Source organism: Bubalus bubalis, chromosome 1 (genome assembly GCF_019923935.1).
Source record: "Bubalus bubalis isolate 160015118507 breed Murrah chromosome 1, NDDB_SH_1, whole genome shotgun sequence".
In the NCBI taxonomy this organism is placed as follows: domain Eukaryota; kingdom Metazoa; phylum Chordata; class Mammalia; order Artiodactyla; family Bovidae; genus Bubalus; species Bubalus bubalis.
This window is the reverse complement of record NC_059157.1, coordinates 112,515,291-112,534,836: the sequence shown is the minus strand read 5'-3', so window position 1 is coordinate 112,534,836 and position 19,546 is coordinate 112,515,291. Positions and strand designations below refer to the sequence as shown.

The 19,546-nt window shown below is 39.8% G+C and overlaps 1 protein-coding gene across 1 annotated transcript in view; it reads right to left on the bottom strand.

The window, feature by feature from the left end:
* The window catches only part of SLC49A4 (solute carrier family 49 member 4), an 86,996-nt gene that overhangs the window by 49,965 nt on the left and 17,485 nt on the right, over window positions 1–19,546 (bottom strand). Inside the window, exon 3 of the mRNA XM_006044215.4 lies at window positions 6,628–6,893. Within this exon, the coding sequence (XP_006044277.1) occupies window positions 6,628–6,893 (266 nt within the window). The remainder of the gene's footprint in view (window positions 1–6,627; window positions 6,894–19,546) is intronic.

Here is a 19,546-nt window from a genome sequence, read left to right as displayed (position 1 = left end):
CTGCATTATCTGAGGTTATTGATATTTCTTCCAGAAATCTTGATTCCAGCTTCTGCATCATCCGGCCCACCATTTCACATGATGTACTCTCCATATAAATTAAATAAGCAGGGTGACAATAAATAGCCTTGACATACTCCTTTCCTGATTTGGAACCAGTCTGCTGTTCCATGTCCAGTTCTAATTGTTGCTTCCTGACCTGCATACAGATTTCTCAAGAGGCAGGTATGGTGGTCTGGTATTCCCATCTCTTTCAGAATTTTTCAGTTTGTTGGGATCCACACAGTCAAAGGCTTTGGTGTAGTCAACAAAGCAGAAATATATGTTTTTCTGGAACTCTCTTATTTTTTTTATGACCCAGTGGATGTTGCCGATTTAATCTCTGGTTCCTCTGCTTTTTCTAAATCCAGCTTGAACATCTGGAAGTTCACAGTTCATGTACTATTGATGCCTGGCTTGGAGAATTTTGAGCATTACTTTGCTAGTGTGTGAGATGAGTGCAACTGTGCGATAGTTTGAACGTTCTTTGACATTGCTTTTCTTTGGGATTGGAATGAAAACTGATTGTTTCCAGTCCTGTGGCCACTGCCGAGTTTTCCAAATTTACTGGCATATTGAGTGCAGCACTTTCACAACATCATCTTTTAGGATTTGAAATAGCTCAACTGGAATTCCACCACTTCCACTAGCTTTAATTGTAGTGATGCTTTCTAAGGCTCACTTGACTTCACATTCCAGGATGTCTAGCTTTAGGTGAGTGATCATACCATCGTGGTTATCTGGGTCATGAAGACCGTTATTGTATAGTTCTTCTGTGTATTCTCGCCACCTCTTCTTAATATCTTCTGCTTCTGTTAGGTCCATACCATTTCTGTCCTTTATTGTGCCCATCTTTGCATGAAATACTCCCTTGGTATCTCTGATTTTCTTGAAGAGATCACTAGTCTTTCCCATTCTGTTGTTTTCCTCTATTTCTTTGCATTGATCACTGAGGAAGGCTTTCTTATCTCTTCTTGCTATTCTTTAGAACTCTGCATTCAAATGGGTATATCTTTCTTTTTCTCCTTTGCATTTCATTTCTTCTTTTCACAGCTATTTGTAAGGCCTCCAAAGACAACCATTTTGCCTTTTTTGCATTTCTTTTTCTTGGAAATGGTCTTGATCCCTGCCTCCTGTACAATGTCACGAACCTCCGTCCATAGTTCTTCAAGCACTCTGTCTATCATATCTAATCCCTTGAATCTATTTCTCACTTCCACTGTATAATCGTAAGGGATTTGATTTAGGTCATACCTGAATGGTCTGCGGTAGTTTGAGCATTCTTTGGCATTGCCTTTTTTTGGGATTGGAATGAAAACTGACCTTTTCCAGTCCTGTGGCCACTGCTGAGCTTTCCAAACTTGCTGGCATATTGAGTGTAGCATTTTTACAGCATCACCTTTCAGGATTTGAAATAGCTCAACTGGAATTCCATCACCTCCACTAGCTTTGTTCCTAGTGATGCCTTCTAAGGCCCACTTGACTTCACATTCCAGGATGTCTGGCACTAGGTGAGTGATCATACCATCGTGGTTATCTGGGTCATGAAGACCTTTTTTGTATAGTTCTTCTGTGTATTCTCGCCACCTCTTCTTAATATCTTCTGCTTCTGTTAGGTCCATACCATTTCTGTCCTTTATCAAGCCCATCTCTTCATGAAATGTTCCCTTGGTATCTCTAATTTTCTTGAAGAGATCTCTAGTCTTTCCCATTCTGTTGTTTTCCTCTATTTCTTTGCATTGATTGCTGAAGAAGACTTTCTTATCTCTCCTTGCTATTCTTTGGAACTCTGAATTTAGATGCTTATATCTTTCCTTTTCTTCTTTGCTTTTCGCTTCTCTTCTTTTCACAGTTATTTGTAAGGTACAAGATTCTCCAAGCCAGGCTTCAGCAATATGTGAACCATGAACTTCCAGATGTTCAAGCTTGTTTTAGAAAAGGCAGAGGAACCAGAGATCAAATTGCCAACATCTGCTGGATCATGGAAAAAGCAAGAGAGTTCCAGAAAAACATCTATTTCTGCTTTATTGACTATGCCAGAGCCTTTGACTGTGTGGATCACAATAAACTGTGGAAAATTCTGAAAGAGATGGGAATACCAGACCACCTGACCTGCCTCTTGAGAAACCTATATGCAGGTCAGGAAGCGACAGTTAGAACTGGACATGGAACAACAGACTGGTTCCAAATAGGAAAAGGAGTACGTCAAGGCTGTATATTGTCACCCTGCTTATTTAACTTCTATGCAGAGTACATCATGAGAAATGCTGGGCTGGAAGAAGCACAAGCTGGAATCAAGATTGCCGGGAGAAATATCAATAACCTCAGATATGCAGATGACACCACCCTTATGGCAGAAAGTGAAGAGGAACTAAAAAGCCTCTTGATGAAAATGAAAGAGAAGAGTGAAAAAGTTGGCTTAAAGCTCAACATTCAGAAAACTAAGATCATGGCATCTGGTCCCATCACTTCATGGGAAATAGATGGGGAAACAGTGTCAGATTTTATTTTTCTGGGCTCCAAAATCACTGCAGATGGTGATTGCAACCATGAAATTAAAAGACGCTTACTCCTTGGAAGAAAAGTTATGACCAACCTAGACAGCATATTGAAAAGTAGAGACATTACTTTGCCAACAAAGGTCCGTCTAGTCAAGGCTATGGTTTTTCCAGTGGTCATGTATCAATGGGAGAGTTGGACTGTGAAGAAAGCTGAGTGCCGAAGAATTGATGCTTTTGAATTGTGGTGTTGGAGAAGACTCTTGAGAGTCCCTTGGACTGCAAGGAGATCCAACCAGTCCATTCTAAAGGAGATCAGTCCTGGGTGTTCATTGGAAGGACTGATGCTGAAGCTGAAACTCCAATACTTTGGCCACCTCATGCGAAGAGTCGACTCATTGGAAAAGACCCTGATGCTGGGAGGGATTGGGGCAGGAGGAGAAGGGGACGACAGAGGATGAGATGGCTGGATGTCATCACCAACTCGATGGACATGAGTTTGGGTAAACTCCGGGAGTTGGTGATGGACAGGGAGGCCTGGTGTGCTGCAATTCATGGGGTTGCAAAGAGTCGGACACGACAGAGCGACTGAACTGAACTGAATTGATCCAGTTATTCCAATATCACTTTTCTTTTCCCTTTGAATTGGCTTGGCACTGTTATCAAAAGTCAATTGACTATAACAAAAAGTTGAAAAGTCATTTCACTATAAATGTAATGGTTTATTTTTTGGAATCTCACTTCTGTTCTGTTGATTTATATGTGTGTCATTATACCAGTATCATGCTGTCTTAATCAGTGAAGCTTTGTAGTAAGTTTTGAAACTGGGAATTGTAAGTTCTCCAATGTTATCCTTTTCAAGGCTGTTTTGGCTATTCTGAGTCCCTTGCATTTCCATACAAATTTTAGGATGTTTGTCAGTTTCTGTAACAAAGGCAGCTAAATATTAATTGAGATTGCATTTAATTTGTAGATACATGTCGGTAGTATTACCATCTTCAATATTAAAACTTCCAACACATGAACAGGACGTCTTTCCATTTCTTTAGGTCTTCTTTAATTGTTTCCAACAGTGCCTTATAGTCTTCAGAGTGCTAGTTTTACGCTTATTTTCTTAAATTTATTCCTGAATATTTTATTCTTTTTGAGGCTATTGCAAATGCACTGTTTTCCTAATTACATATTTGGACTGCTCATTACAAGTGTATAGAAATACAGTTGATTTTTATATATTAATCGTGCATCCTAAAACTATTTTTTTTTAGGATGAGCTTGTTCGTTTTTGCTGAATTTGTGTTTTAGATCTATTAGTCTTTTTTAGTAATTTACAAAGGATTTTTATATATTCAAGATCATGCCATTTTCAACAGAGATAGTTTTACTTCCTCCTTTCTGATCTAGACGACTTTTACTTCTTTTTCTTACTCGCTGATCCTGTTCTCGGGGCGGGGGGGATGCATTTAGTCTTTGACCATTAAATATGATCTTATCTATGTGTTTTTCATAGATGCCCTAATATTACTAGGTTGAGGGAGTTCCTGTCTATTTCTAATTTGGGGATGTTTTTATCTTGAAAGGGTGCTAGATTTGTCAAATGCTTTTTTTTCCCCCCATCTATTAAGATGATCACATAGTTTTCCTCCTTTATTCTATTAACATATTATATTAATTGGATTTTGAATGTTAAACCAACTTGTATTCCAGGAATAAAATCCATTTGGTGGTGGTGTATAATCCTTATTATGTTACTGGATTTGGTTTGCTAGTAGTTTGTTCAGGACTTATGTGCCTATGTGTATTGGTCTACAGCTTACTTATAATGTCTTTGTTTGCAATAATTTTAGTTTAAGAATCATTAATCTTTTAAGGTCATGATTCTAAGCAAACTATTTTTTAATGGAAAGAAGGGTCATGGGACATTACCTCAGGAAAACAAATGGGAAAATATGAAAGCACTGAAGCAATAGCTGGAAGCTTTGAATAGGGATTTCTGCTTGACAGCCTGGGAATCATTAGCCAGAGGATGTAGAGCATTAATACATGCCCAGTAGTGCCTAAAATCCAGTCATTTAAAAGACACAACAACTGCCTAAGCTATCAATAAAAAGAAATGATATAACCAAAATAAAGTTCAAAATTTGTTTTACCTACTTTTGGTTTTATTATTCTTACATTTCAGCTTCTTTCTTTAAAAGGAGTGAGTCGTCTACAGGGAGCTTTATTTACCACCACCACCTCTAATTTCACTTTTATCCCCTCCACATCATATTTCTGAGATATAAGTTCCATCATATAGCTCTCTAGTGTAGAAGTCCCTGGAATGTGGTCTCTGCCTACAACCTGGTAAACTTTAAACACTTTGCCTCTGCTTAGGAGGCTTGTGTGGCCTGACTTACCTCTCTAGCTGCATCTTTTACCACTCTTCAGCTGTTTGATTGTAGCAGACTCTCCCCTCTTACTGGAGGTTTCTCCTCCATGGTTCTCTCTCTCTAATCTGTTCTTCCTTCTCCCCATTTGGCTAAGCTCTCTCATTCCGTAGGTTCCAAATTAGATTATGTGCCTTCAGGAAGTTCTATTCGACCTCCATAATCTGGTTAGGTGCTTCTCCTCTGAGCAATCAAAGCAATTGTAGGTCTTTCATTTTAGCCCTTAGCACCTTGTTTTACAACTGCTTGTTTGTCTATATGCTTTGCGACACTAAGTTCTGTCTGGGCAGGAACTATGTTTACCTCAGTGCCTAGAACACTTAAAGATAGATAGGAGCTCAAAATATACTTGTTAAATTAATGAGTAAATACATGAACTAATACGAAGTTCATCATAATCTGGTCCTTTACCTTTTCAGTCTCATTTTCTGTCACTTGCTACCTACACCCAAACACATATTCACACTACTCTCGCCATACAAAATTACATGCAGTTCCCTGGACATACTGAGCTCTCGTATACCTTCTCTGCCATTCTATGAGGGACACCTTAACCCACGTGAACATTCAGTGAACACCTGTGAAGTTCTTAGGTTTAATTATCACATTCCTAGTGAAGTCTTCCCTGACTCCTCAACTTCTCTCCAAAGCCAGGTCAGTTAGGCTTCCCAAGCTCTGTATCCTTATTTGTATTGTAATGATCTCATCAGTTATCTTGTCAATTCCCAGTGCTTACCATGGTGTTTGGTACATAGTGAAACACTTACAAAAAGTGTTCTGAATACAGAAAGAAATAATGAACAGGCCTACGGGGAGAGGCAATATACTTAAGATTTAAGAGTGGACTAGGGCTTGAGTCTAAAATAAAGAGAAAGGACCTAGAAAATGTTTTGAAAAGGTCAACATCCCTTATTAATAGACTAAACATATAGAGAGTAGGAAATGAAAAGGAAAATCATGGGTGATCTACATTTATGAAGTTAGAGAACATGGCCAATAACAGGAAACTACAGGGAGAAAATGGACTTAACACCTACTGATAGAAGCTTAACAAATATGTATCACGGATTGTTATGTTCAGTTTTTTACACGATATCTAGAAAAGACACTAGACAAGGCGTTATACAGTTCTTAACTGTAAACGGATGGGAAGAGTAAAGTTAAAAAATAACCTTTCATGTAGCAATAATACATTTTAAACTTACTACACTTCCTAGAAAGGGTAAGTTTTAAATAGGCATCTCCATATTATATGAAAGGGAAGCACACATATGAATATGTATGGATTAGTTGGAAATGGCACCCCACTCCAGTACTCTTGCCTGAAAAATCCCATGGATGGAGGAGCGTGGTGGGCTGTAGTCCATGGGGTCACTAAGAGTCAGACACGACTGAGCGACTTCACTTTCACTTTTCAGTTTTATGTATTGGAGAAGGAAATGGCAACCCACTCCAGTGTTCTTGCCTGGAGAATCCCAGGGATGGGGGAACCTGGTGGGCTGCCGTCTATGGGGTCGCACAGAGTCGGACACGACTGAAGCGACTTAGCAGCAGCAGCAGCAGTCCTCTATTTTATAAGAAGTGATCTGGTATACAAAAAGTAGAGTGAAAATGCCAGAGATAAAAGACAAAATATAACAGGAAGAAAATAAGCTTTAAAATACCTGCGTATAATACAGTCTCTATGAGATCTTTAATGTGGGTCCTGCTATTCTCTGAAGCAAGAAGAGGCGCTGTCCCATTGGGAGCTGGGACGACAAGCGGTCCAACTAAAAATGCACAAGCTCCCCCGAGGTAGCTGAGCATCGACGCGATAGCTGTGGCAGTGGCCCGCTCGTCTGCAGAGAACCATGTTGTGGACAGGAATGGAGCTGCGTTCATTACAGTTGGACCTGCCAATCCATTTAACAGCTGTCCTCCATGGATTAGTCTGGAATCAAACAAATTAAAAGGCTGTGAGGCAGCTAAAATAGGCATCTTCTAGACAAAAAGAAGTTAGCCAACAGTGTTCACTACAGCAATAAGAATACATATCTATAAAGAACAAGAGACACCGGAAAGGTAAAATATGGTGACTCTCTGTGAGGGAAATCAAATACACCAATCTGATTCTCCAGGCAAGAATACTGGAGTGGGTTGCCATTTCCTCCTCCAGGGGATCTTTCTGACCCAGAAATGGAACCTGTATCTTTTATGTCTTCTGCATTGGCAAGCAGGTTCTTTACCACTAGCGGCACCTGGAAAGCCACATATACACCAATAACTGCATATAACCATAATACACCAATGGTCACCCCTTATTCATTTCACAAATATTTACTGAAGCCTGTGATTTGTGCCATGTGCCAAAGTAAATACTTTCAATAACCTTGTTTTATTTATTATCACAACATAATGTGCAAGATATTATCATCTCCATTTACTGAAATGTGAAAGCTTTGGCTTGGAAACATAAAAAACTTGCCCAAGTGCTAACAGGCAAAGCTAAGATTCAGACCCAGGTCTGACTCCCAATTCCATATCCTCTGAGACTGCCACTTATAGAAACCTAGTAAGTGCCTCCAGCCCTACAAATAAAACAAATGAGCTCAACATTTCACACCTACTCTCTGCAGGATAATGGAAATACAAAAAAAGGAAAAATAAACATTAAAGAATCTTCTAATGGAAGAGGAACTGGTCAAGGAATCAGAGGATTTGGTCTGCACCTGACTACTTTAATGCTCCTGGGTAATATGTCTTTGTGGGATTCCATTCCTTCTCCCATAAAATGAAGAGATGAGTTTAATTTCAGTCGGCATGCTGTGAGTATTTGTTAGGAGAAGGTACTATAATTACAGATCCCTAGGTCCTTCCCAGTCTCAGACTTTAATTGCAAGGCTTAGTGAAGAGAAGTTCCTTGCTTCCATTTCCTTTGTTCTTGCGCTCACCCTTCCTCATTACCGTATTCTGTTCAGTGCTCTGTCCTGATCCCTGATGAACACGGAACCTGAAAACCCTTTTCCCACATTTATTTCTCCACCCCCAACACAAACATTCACATTCAAAAGTAGCCTTGAAGGAGAAAAGAAGTCAGAAGTTCAAAAAGCACAGACCAAAAAAAGGGAAGTGAGTCAACCTCTTCTGTTTTGGAGGTAAAGGAAATGAAAGGAACAGTATACATGTCATATATATGATACTACTTTTTCTTTCTGTTCCTTTTGCTTTTTAACCACCATGTAGGTGTCAGATCTTCCTTTTAACAAGTACCACCTTGATAAAAGTTTTTTGAATGTAGAAGGGAAAATAAACAGGCATGTGGGTAGAGGTAGGGCTCTTAATGTAGAAGCATAAGTGAGTGGGAAGTAGAGTATGTGAATTACGTCTGCTCAAACCTTTGTACATGTTGGATAAGTTATTTGAAGGCAAAATAGCTTCCAGAATCATTAATATTACTAAATTTAGGGAACCAAAGACATTTAAAAATATGTTCATGTAAGGGGAACTATTTTCTAAATGACAAACACAATTAAACTGTTTATAAACCATACCTCCTCCAAATGCCAGAGGATCCTCAGCTGTCACACAGCAATTTCATCATAGAAATATTCTTGAAACACTGTCATTAAGTGGTTTTAATCATGACTCCCTTAATCATGACTCGTGATGGTACAACAGTCAAACAATGCATGATGGCTCATAATGGCAGCTACCGTGATATTTAACACCTTTAATGAGGTGTTCCTGAAAGACTCATTCCATCTAGGAGAAGCACTGGAATGAGCAAGTCTTATTATGCCTAAACATGTTAAGAGTGGAAGGAGAACATGGAAAGATATCGAAAAAAAAAAACCCACTTGCCTGGTGACCCCAACTCAGGGGAACCAGGCTCAGTCCCTGGTCGGGGAACTAGATCCCACAGGCCACAGCCAGGAGTTCACAGGCCGCAACTCAAGATGCTGTGTGCCAGAACTAAGACCCAGTGCAGCCAAACAAATGAAGAAATATTTTTTAAAAACAACTTGATAAAACAGAATGCATCCTGAAAATTAAGGTGTAAAACTCAAATAATTGCCATGGCTCAGCTTTTGCTACCTCTCAGTGGAATCATGAAAAGATTATTTTCCAAGCAGCAAATGTACGTGTCATAGAACATGTGAGCTTGAGATAATATGAAGACCATCCTAGTCCAGTTTACTCAATGCACAGATCTGGATATTTCCAACACAAGTATACTTGCTAAAGTCATATGGTACTAAGGACAATTCAGATGGCGTATAAGTCTAAAAGGTCACCAAACTTGGGATTGCTGGGGTCTTTGTGCATCTACAACATGGATTATCAAAGTGAAAAATTACAGTGAAAAACATGCTGATTTGGTGTTTAAAAATTATTCTAATTTAAATAATTGTGTGCTTTTTTTGTGTGTTTTTGTTTTTGTTTGCATTAAAAGTCATCATACATAAATGCACTCCTCATAAATGAGTTCAGTAGGAGAACTGGAACCTACAGGATTGGGGGTTACCCTCTGAATTCGTGGGAAATCTGGCAGGGAAATCCAGTCCCTGGTCTTCCCAGCATATTTAAATCTTCCAGAACTTAGTTCTCTTCCTTCCTGAATTTGTATCCTACAACCCCTCAGGACTTGTCACTTACTAATTGGTTCTAAGCACTGCCATCTGGTGACCACGGCACAACACCAATCTGTAATGTAAAGATTTTCATGTTTGTCTGACATAGGTTTCTGTCACCTACCATTAACTTACCCTATTTTAAGAAATTAATTTGTTTGTAAAAATATATTTAGAAATAAAATTAAGTTACATATATACACATACACACACACATATATAAAGTCTAGTTTTTCCATTTAATAGTAATGCAAAATTAGAGGTATGTTTTTTCCTGAAAAAGTGCTAACCCTAAGACATAATAAAATCATATAAAACATTACCATAAATTCTTTAAAAATGACAATTAAGAAGAGGAAATAATTATGAATTCTTCAATACAAACTGTGTGTTGTTTAATTCATTCAACCAACATGTACTGAGTATTCATTGTGTTATTGGGTAGGGACTGTGATAGCAATAGGTGCATGGGAATTTAAAATTAAAAAGCTAAAACTCTTTAAGTAGAGTAGCTGAAGAGTCACTTACCAGCACTATATCAGGAATATAAAGAAAAATAAGGCAATAACTAGTAAGTTTGTCAGGCCTGTGACGAGAGTAAGGCAAGTGTTCCGCCTTCCTTGTCCTCTGACCTCTGACTCTGGTCTACAACACAGGGGCTTCATAATATTCGCACATGGACCTGAAGGTCCAATCCCATCCAAGCTCCGTCTATCCTCTTCCAAACAGCTGCCCCTTAGCTACCCTGTGGGCCCAGGGAGCACACCCAGGGATGCAGTTCATCCTTGGAAGAACAGACCTGGGAAAGAGGCAGTGCAGGGATTGCTGGGGTCTTGTGTAGCTAGAAAGTGGTGAGGGGCAGGGCAGACATACCTCTTTGGCCCTACAGACTCCTCACCACATAGGGAATGGCAAAGCTGAAGGAAATCCAGAGTAGAATCCCCTCAGGCATGGAGTCTAGGACAAGGGTTTGCTGGCACTGGCAACAACAGTGGGTACAGAAAAGGGATGGTTTGGAGGGCTGTTGAGGTGGTACAATAGGTATGGCTACGTGAATGACTAGATGTGGGGAGTGCCATTCATAATTCTGTAAAAAATGTCCAGTAAGTGCTTGACTACAGGTCACAGGCTAAGGTAAGAGGTCTGAGATGAGACATATATGATGGGGTTGAGGAAGAAACTCTGGAGAACCATCACTTTTAAACAGTCAGAGGAAGAGGAGTCTAGAAAGACGATTGAGAAGGAGCAATTACAGAGGTAGAAAAAAAATGAAAAGCAAGAAAGGCTGGTGTCATAGTAACTAAAAAGAAAAGGGTTTAAAAAAGTGGAAAGTGAGGGGCCAATAGTCTTAAATCAAACAGAAAGAGGGTTTAACTGAAACGTAAGCTCCTCAGTAACAAGGAGGTCTTCCATGATCTGAGCAGAGGCAGTTTCAGCAGACTGTTGAGGATGGAAGTCAGACGTGTAAGAAAATGGAAATTTACATTTAGACTCGTCATTCCAGTTGTTAAAAACAGATGCCAGAACAAGAATTAGGTACATAAGCTTAACAGTGTGAAAAGGAAAAACACGCAGCTCAAATGAACAGTCTGAACAGAAAAGTCTCTCTGCCTTCATGTGCTGAGAGAGAAATGCAACTTGTGATTGTCCTAATGCTTTCGAAGCACTCCTGAAAGAAGATGGCTTTCAGAAACTTGTAACTATTGATTTGAGTTGGGTGTTAAAAAAAACACAGAAAAACAAAAGAGGTGTTATCCACAATCTTCCGCTAAGTAAAGTAGATCTCATAACTTAATTTTTCTGGATCATCACTATGTGCTTTAGTTTTGTTTTGCAGTTATCAGCTAAGTTCCTTGTGGGTCAGAACTGTGGTTTCTAAACTCCCCAGAGTGAGAAGAGAGTGGGGATGCTCTCTAGGATCCAAGAACAGGGAACTGGGATCACGCGGTTCAAACCTCACAAGGTTCCACCACATACATCACATCAGTTCCACTTTTAGGTTTTAAAAAGCTTATAGTCAGCAAAACAAAAAACAAATTTTCCCCCAAATTTGGGAAACAAAACTTTTAGAAAAAGACACTGAGGGCAGTAAGAGCAAGGTCAAGGCTTCAGCACTGTCTCAAGCGTCGTGCACCACAGGTGGGCAGGCAGAAATTAGCAGTACGAGGACGTAGTTTTGTCTCCTGGGCAATAAGCTCTGGAGCATAAGGGAGCTTCTGAAGAAAGCGGACTGGTTAATTCAAGGGGGCTAACCCTGGCTTCCTCACCTGAAACTTTGCGCCTGATGAAGATGGGTAGCCATACATTGGTTAGGAGGCTGCAGGTGTCCTGACCTCTGCAGGTCAAGCTGTGACAGTCGTGCAAGGCTTTCCTTCATCCCAGTCTCCTCTCACTGTCCCTTAATTTACTCCCTCTCATCTCTCCCCCTAGCCCACCAAACTTCCTTTTTTCCCCTTCTTTCTCGGGTCTTTTTTCTTTGTCAATTTTGTTCTGCTCACCTAGCTTCTGCCTACTTGAGGCCTAGTTTGTGCCTTCCCCACAGGCCAGGTGGAAAAGAGGGGAATTTCCCTAGTGGGCTGAGAAGATTAGATCAGAGCTTTGGGAGTTTCTCCAGCACTGGTAGAATCGGGTGGTAAAGGCTAGGAAGTGGGCTAGCAGTCCACCAGCGTCAGTACTGCTGAGCCTGGGGACCCCTGCCATGGCCGGGCTGTTTGCCTTGGTTCTGTACACACCAACCACTGCTCCTGTTGTGGACAGGCTGGGGTTCAGGGGCACGTGGTGTAGCATTTATGCACAGCTGCATTCCTTTTCATATGATTCAATATACTATAGCTTTTCAAACAAATGCCAACAGCTAAAGTTCAAACTGAAGACCTCTAAGTTCATGTTTTCTCATGAACTCGACATTTTAGCTTGTATGTAATGATATTTTGCATCCCAATCTTTTGCTTTCTGACATTCTGGAACAAATACCTAGGATTCTTAAATTATTTTATACTTAGAGTAATATGATGTTTCAGAATTAGAATTTTTATAGTTGGAAGAGACTTCAAACCTCAGCAAGATAACCTATCCTCTTCATTTTATTAAAAAACCCTGAGATCCAGAAAAGCTAATAATATATTTTAAATCACACTTAGTTTATAACTTATTTATAACATTCTTTCTCCAGAAAGTATTAGTGGGGGGAGTTCCAAAGTCATACTAGCTAATGGTTAAGACAAGACCAGAAATCAAAATTAAACCTGATTTCATCGGTCCATGAATCTTTCTACTCTTCCACATGGCCTCATTTGGAAGGTTCTCTGTAACTAACAGTGATGATAAAAATCACTGATTATTGAAATAACCCAAGGTTCTCAGATCTAAAGGCATGCAGTAGCTAGTGTATTTTTATTATGTGCAGAGAATCGTGACTAGCACTGGGGATAACATTAAAGAGTCAACATTTTAGAAACTGAGCAGCTATTTCCTTACCGTAAGTCCAGTACTCTTAACTTAAATTCAATGCATTTTTATGATTTAGAATCCATAAAAATACTCATCTCTAACACTTAACATGCCAGAGGTTCAGAAGCTTTCTCTCAACTTCCAATTCTTAATCATCTTTCATGAGAATAAACTCTTGTGTTAAAGAATTTCCTGGATATTGACAATGGTTCAAAGTGCCAGTAATAGCTTTCCTTTATTAGTGTAAGAAGATAATAAAAAAGGTCAGAGATGTTATGAATTAATTACAGGAAAAAGAGAAGGGAGAAAGAGAGTGAAATGGTGAAAAAGAATGGGCTTTCTTAAGATTTTTACCATAGCCTCAGTTTCTTTTATGAAAATCTATTTCCCTTTTGTACCCTTTAGTAATTTTGGCCAGTTATGAGTCAATTAAAAATATCTATTGCATATCTACTATGGTCAAGGCATCTTCAGATAGACATTAAAGGTAATATAAAAATAAATACTATAGTCTTGGCCCTAAAGAAGCTTATAATAATAACTTCTCACGAACAGTTATAGAAAGTTCATAAAAACACATGATAAAAAAGAATATTGGTTAGATATCAAAAGATAGCTTCTAGCCTTAGCTAAATTTATTAACTGTATAATCTTTGGTGAACCACTTACTCTCTTTCTGTTTCAATTTCCCAAAAGGTACTTTATTTCACAGGATTATTATTAAGGCCAAATACGATAATCTCTCAGCAAGGCACGGGGAAAAACGGACTTAGCCTTGGTCTGAGAGACCTACTACTTCCCCCTAGTTGGGCTCATAACATTTTCCTTGTCTCATAACTTTTATTTTATTCTCTTAGTTTAAAAGTATATATACTTGTAGTAGAAAATAAGTGTATAGAGAAGAAAAAAATCCGTAAGTTCAATAATTCAGTAACTCACATAATCACTACTAATCTTTTGATTTTTCAGTCTTTTTTTTTTTCTTTTTTAAATGCATCTCCCACTTAAGACTTAGGCACAGGTAATCATAGATATTATATTGAAAATACAGTTTTATGCACTAAATCATTTTAACTTTATACTCTACTGAAGCATTTTTTATTTCATTCTTTACCATCATAATTGTTAATGGCTCCATTGATAGAGTATCATATAGATGTACGAAAACTCACTTGACATTTTCCTAATGTTTGTTACTTATTTGCTAATATTAATAATGCAGTTGTGATAGTCTCTGTATGAAAATATTTGCCATTTCCAAATTGTTTCCTTAGGGTCAACAGGTTGGAGGGTATGAAGATTTTCTTGTTGTTGCTTAGTCGCTAAGTTGTGTCCAACTCTTTTGCAACCCTATGGACTAGCTCACCAGGCTCCTCTGTCCATGGAATTTTCCAGGCAAGAATTCTGGAGTGGGTGGCCATTCCCTTCTCTAGGGGATCTTCCCGACCCAGGGATTGAAACTGTCTCCTACATTGGCAGAGGGATTCTTTACCATTGAGCCAACAGGGAAGCCCCTTATGAAATATATACTCCAAAGTTGTATTTCAGAAGAGTCTGAAGTAATTTACATTCCCATCAACAGTGGGCGGCAGTGTCTGTCCCACCAGCACTGAGTACCCATATTTTAAAAATATGCACATAAAAATAAAAAAATATTTTTTCAATTTTAATAGAAAAATAAACAATACACATACACACAAATTTGGTGTATTAGTCTTCTATTGATGTTTTAACAAATTACCACAAACTTAGTGGCTTTAAGACAAGACTCATTTATTCTCTTACAGTTCTGTAAATCAGAAGTCCAACAAGGGTCTCACTGAGCTAAAGTCAAAGTGTATCATGGCTGTGTTCCCTTCTGGAGGCTCTGGAGAAGAATTTGCTTCCTTGCCTCTGTCAGCTTCTGCCAGACGCCAGCTTTCCTTGGTTCCTGGCCCCCTTCCTCTATCTTCAAAGCCAGCAACAGGGATTTGAGTTCTTTTCACATTGCATCTCTCTGACTTCCTCTTCTCTCTCTTATTTAAGGGCTTTTATGATTACACTGGGCACACCTGGATAACCCAGGATACTCTTCCTATTTTAGGGTCAGATGATTAGCAAATTTAATCCCATCTACAATTGGAGCTCTCCTTTGCCATGTATCAGAACACATTCACAGGTTCTGGGTATTAGAAAGTGGACATCTTTGGGGGATGGGGGCATTATTCTGCCTACCACACTTGGTAAGGCCAAAAGGCAACTCCTTGTTTTAATCTGTATTTCTTTTTTGACTACTGGTCTTTTTTTCCATTGGTATACTACAATTTTTCTTATTTTGAATGAGTGTTTAATATATTTATATATATTTATTTACCTGTTCTTGCCTTTATTTTGACAAATATTTTTCCTTTTGGTCAATTCTGTTTTAAGCTTAACAATCTGTACATTTAATTTTTTTTTTATGGTGGATAAACATATGCTTTATTTGAACAAACATAAAAGAGAGCTCCTAGCACATTTCAGAAATACAAAGTTGGGCAATCCAACAAAATAGTAATACAGTTGGCCCTGTCTATTCCTAAGTTCCACATGCCAGGTATGGAAGGCAGGCTGTTCTATATCATTTTATATAAGAGACTTGAGTGTTTACACTTAATAATTTGTAAATGGCCACATCTATCAATTTTTATCTTTATAATTTTCCTCTGTTTTTCATACTTTAGAAAAAAAATTTCTATGTAGAGATCAGATAAATATTCCTATATGTTGTTTTTCAATTAAATATTTAACTATTTAGTTCATCTGAATTTATTTTGGTGTATGGTATGAAATGAGGCAATGGCACCCCACTCCAGTACTCTTGCCTGGAGAATCCCATGGATGGAGGAGCCTGGTGGGCTGCAGTCCATGGGGTCGCTAAGAGTCGTACACGACTGAGCGACTTCACTTTCATTTTTCACTTTCATGCATTGGAGAAGGAAATGGCAACCCACTCCAGTTTTCTTGCCTGGAGAATCCCAGGGGCAGGAGAGCCTGGTGGGCTGACGTCTATGTGGTCACACAGAGTCGGACACAACTGAAGTGACTTAACAGCTTAACAGCATGAAATGAGGATCTAATATGATCTTTTTCTCCTAAATAGACAGCCAGATTGCCTGTGGTAGAGACAATAAATTATTTCTAATTTCCTTTTAGGTACAGAACACCCCAAGTTTGTGCTAGGGTAAATTACAGTTTGCATTTCCAAGCTCCCCTTGCAGCAAGGTGGGGCCTTATTGCCAAGTCTGGGCCAATGTGATGAGAGTAGGAAGATTTCAAGGTCACTCCCATGAGAACAAAATAATCTCCCTGGTCCCCCTCCCCCTCTGCATATAGGATGAAATGTGACTACAGTGCGGATGCATTGCTCTGGACTGTCCTGCTGAGGTCATCTCCCTAGGGGAGCAACAAGATAAAGGCACTTAGGTCCCTTTGTAGGACAGAGCTGCCTATGCCTAGGCCTCCCTGCCAACTCTGGACTATCACATTAGAAAGAAATACTATCTTGTTTGAGTTACTATATTTTGAGACACCTCATTATAACAGCTTAACTGTTCCTTGATTGAGAAATTAGCTGCAGAATAGGATTTTGCATTTGGAAAGGCATAACATATTTGGCACTGGCTTAGTGGTTCAGAGAAGGCAATGGCACCCCACTCCAGTACACTTGCCTGGAACATCCCATGGATGGAGGAGCCTGGTGGGCTGCAGTCCATGGAGTCGCTAGGAGTCGGACACGACTGAGCGACTTCACTTTCTCTTTTCACTTTCATGCATTGGAGAAGGAAATGGCAACCCACTCCAGTCTTTCTTGCCTGGAGAATCCCAGGGACGGGGGAGCCTGGTGTGCTGCCGTCTGTGGGGTCGCACAGAGTTGGACACGACTGAAGTGACTTAGCATGGCATAGCATAGCATAGTGGTTAGGCTGCAGGCCGAAAAGGCAGGTGATTTGTGAGATACAGCAAAACCACTGCTTGTGATTACCTAGAACTTGGTGGAAAAAATCAGAAGACTACTCTGTTTCCCACCTCTTGCTAATTTTAGGATGGCACTACAAGAGAGGTGGAGGCAAACAAGTGTTGGCTGGTTTGCCAGCATACACAGAAGGGACAAGAGCTCTACTAAGAGAGTTTCTCTTTGCCCAAGGCCTGCTATCCAAATTTAATGAGAATCTAGGAATTTGAAGCCTCAGGTTGCTTCTGTACCTTTAAATGGCAGGAAATAATGTCTTTCAGAGCCTGTCTAGCAGCAAAGATCAAATTAAAGGTGTTATTTTCCAACCCAGGCCTAACTTTTTACAGATGGCGTCCACGTAGCCACCGTGAAATTGAGGGGAAAGGGATAAGCTGAGCACAAAAGGAGTATAGGAAAGGAGATTCAGCAGGAGTAAGAACCATAGCCTTAAGTAAAAATCTTTAGGTGTGGCTTCATTTACGTGAACCTACTGGATATAAGTAGCTGCTGCTGCTGCTAAGTCGCTTCAGTCGTGTCCGACTCTGTGCGACCCCATAGACAGCAGCCCACCAGGCTCCCCCATCCCTGGGATTCTCCAGGCAAGAATATTGGAGTGGGTTGCCATTTCCTTCTCCAATGCATGAAAGTGAAAAGTGAAAGTGAAGTCGCTTAGTCATGTCCGACTCTTAGCGACCCCATGGACTGCAGCCCACCAGGCTCCTCCATCCATGGGATGTTCCAGGCAAGAGTACTGGAGTGGGGTGCCATTGCCTTCTCCGGGATATAAGTAGAGAAGAAGCCTACTAAGTGTTTGAGGGAAGTGTGTCACCAAAGACACCACAAAATGGTTCTACGAAACTTAAAGATTGCTTGATTCCTAAAGCAATCCTGAGGTCCCCAAATCAGCATCAGCAAACACAAAAGACACAGCCCCTAAGAATGGCATATGTTGCACCTACAGGTGTATTCACTAAGAACAATGGACCCAAAAAGAGCCTTCCCAAGCTCAAAGCCAAAAATCACAAAGAACAATCAAAGGAGTTACTCCCAGAGAACCATGAAGACCTGATAAAAGCCAGAGATTCTAGATTTCAGGCTAGATGCAGCAACTGGACAGAACTGTGGATTTTCTCCTTTGAGGAAGGACGAACATGTTTTCTGTATAGGCAGAGGGGGCACATGAGGACATTAGACAGCAGAGACTATTAAGTGTCTTTTTACATCCATTCCCACTTTCTTTCATTATAGTATCCATGCATTTGTTGTTGTTGTTGTTGCTATTATTTCCTAAATTAATTTACAAACCAACTTTGTTACATGGGACATAGGACAAATCCTCCCACTTCTACAAAAAGAAACCAAATATGACATTCCATGGGGAAAATGAGGCTTCCATAATCTTCAACAGGATGTACTTGCTTCTAGCTAAGATTTCTTACCCAGAAGAACACTGCTTAATTGAGTGCTTTGTACCACTATCTCTGTTTACATTGTGATCAGTTCAGTTCAGTCACTTAGTCATGTCCGACTCTTTGTCACCCTATGGACTGCAGCACACCAGACCTCCTTGTTCATCACCATCTCCTAGAGTTTACTCAAACTCTTGTCTATTCAGTCCATGATGCCATCGAACCATCTCATCCTCTGTCATCCCCTTCTCCTTCTACCTTCAATGTTTCCCAGCATCAGGGTCTTTTCAAATGAGTCAGTTCTTCACATCAGGTGGCCTAAGTATTGACGTTTCAGCTTCAACATCAGTCCTTCCAATGAATATTCAGGACCGATATCCTTTAGGATTGACTGGTTGGATTTCCTTGCAGTCCAAGAGACTCTCAAGTCTTTTCCAACACCACAGTTCAAAAGCATCAATTCTTCGGTGCTCGGCTTTTTTTATAGTCCAACATCCATACATGACTACTGGGAAAACCATAGGCTTAACTAGATGGACCTTTGTTGGCAAAGTAATGTCTTTGATTTTTAATATGCTGTCTAGGTTGGTCATAACTTTTCTTCCAAGGAGTAAGCATCTTTTTATTTCATGGCTGCAATCACCATCTGCAGTGATTTTGGAGCCCCCCCAAAATAAAGTCTGCCACTGTTTCCACTGTTTCTCCATCTATTTGCCATGAAGTGATGGGACTGGATGCCATGATTTTTGTCTTCTGAATGTTGAGCTTTAAGCCAACTTTTTCAGTCTCCTCTTTCACTTTCATCAAGAGGCTCTTTAGTTCTTCTTCACTTTCTGCCATAAGGGTGGTGTCATCTGCATATATGAGGTTATTGATATTTCTCCTGGCAATCTTGATTCCAGCTTGTGCTTCCTCCAGCCCAGCGTTTCTCATGATGTACTCTGCATATAAGTTAAATAAGCAGGGTGACAATATATAGCCTTGACATACTCCTTTTCCTATTTGGAACCAGTCTGTTGTTCCATGTCCAGTTCTAACTGTTGCTTTCTGACCTGCATACAGATTTCTTAAGAGGCAGGTCAGCTGGTCTGGTATTCCCATCTCTTTAAGAATTTTCCATAGTTTATTGTGATCCACACAG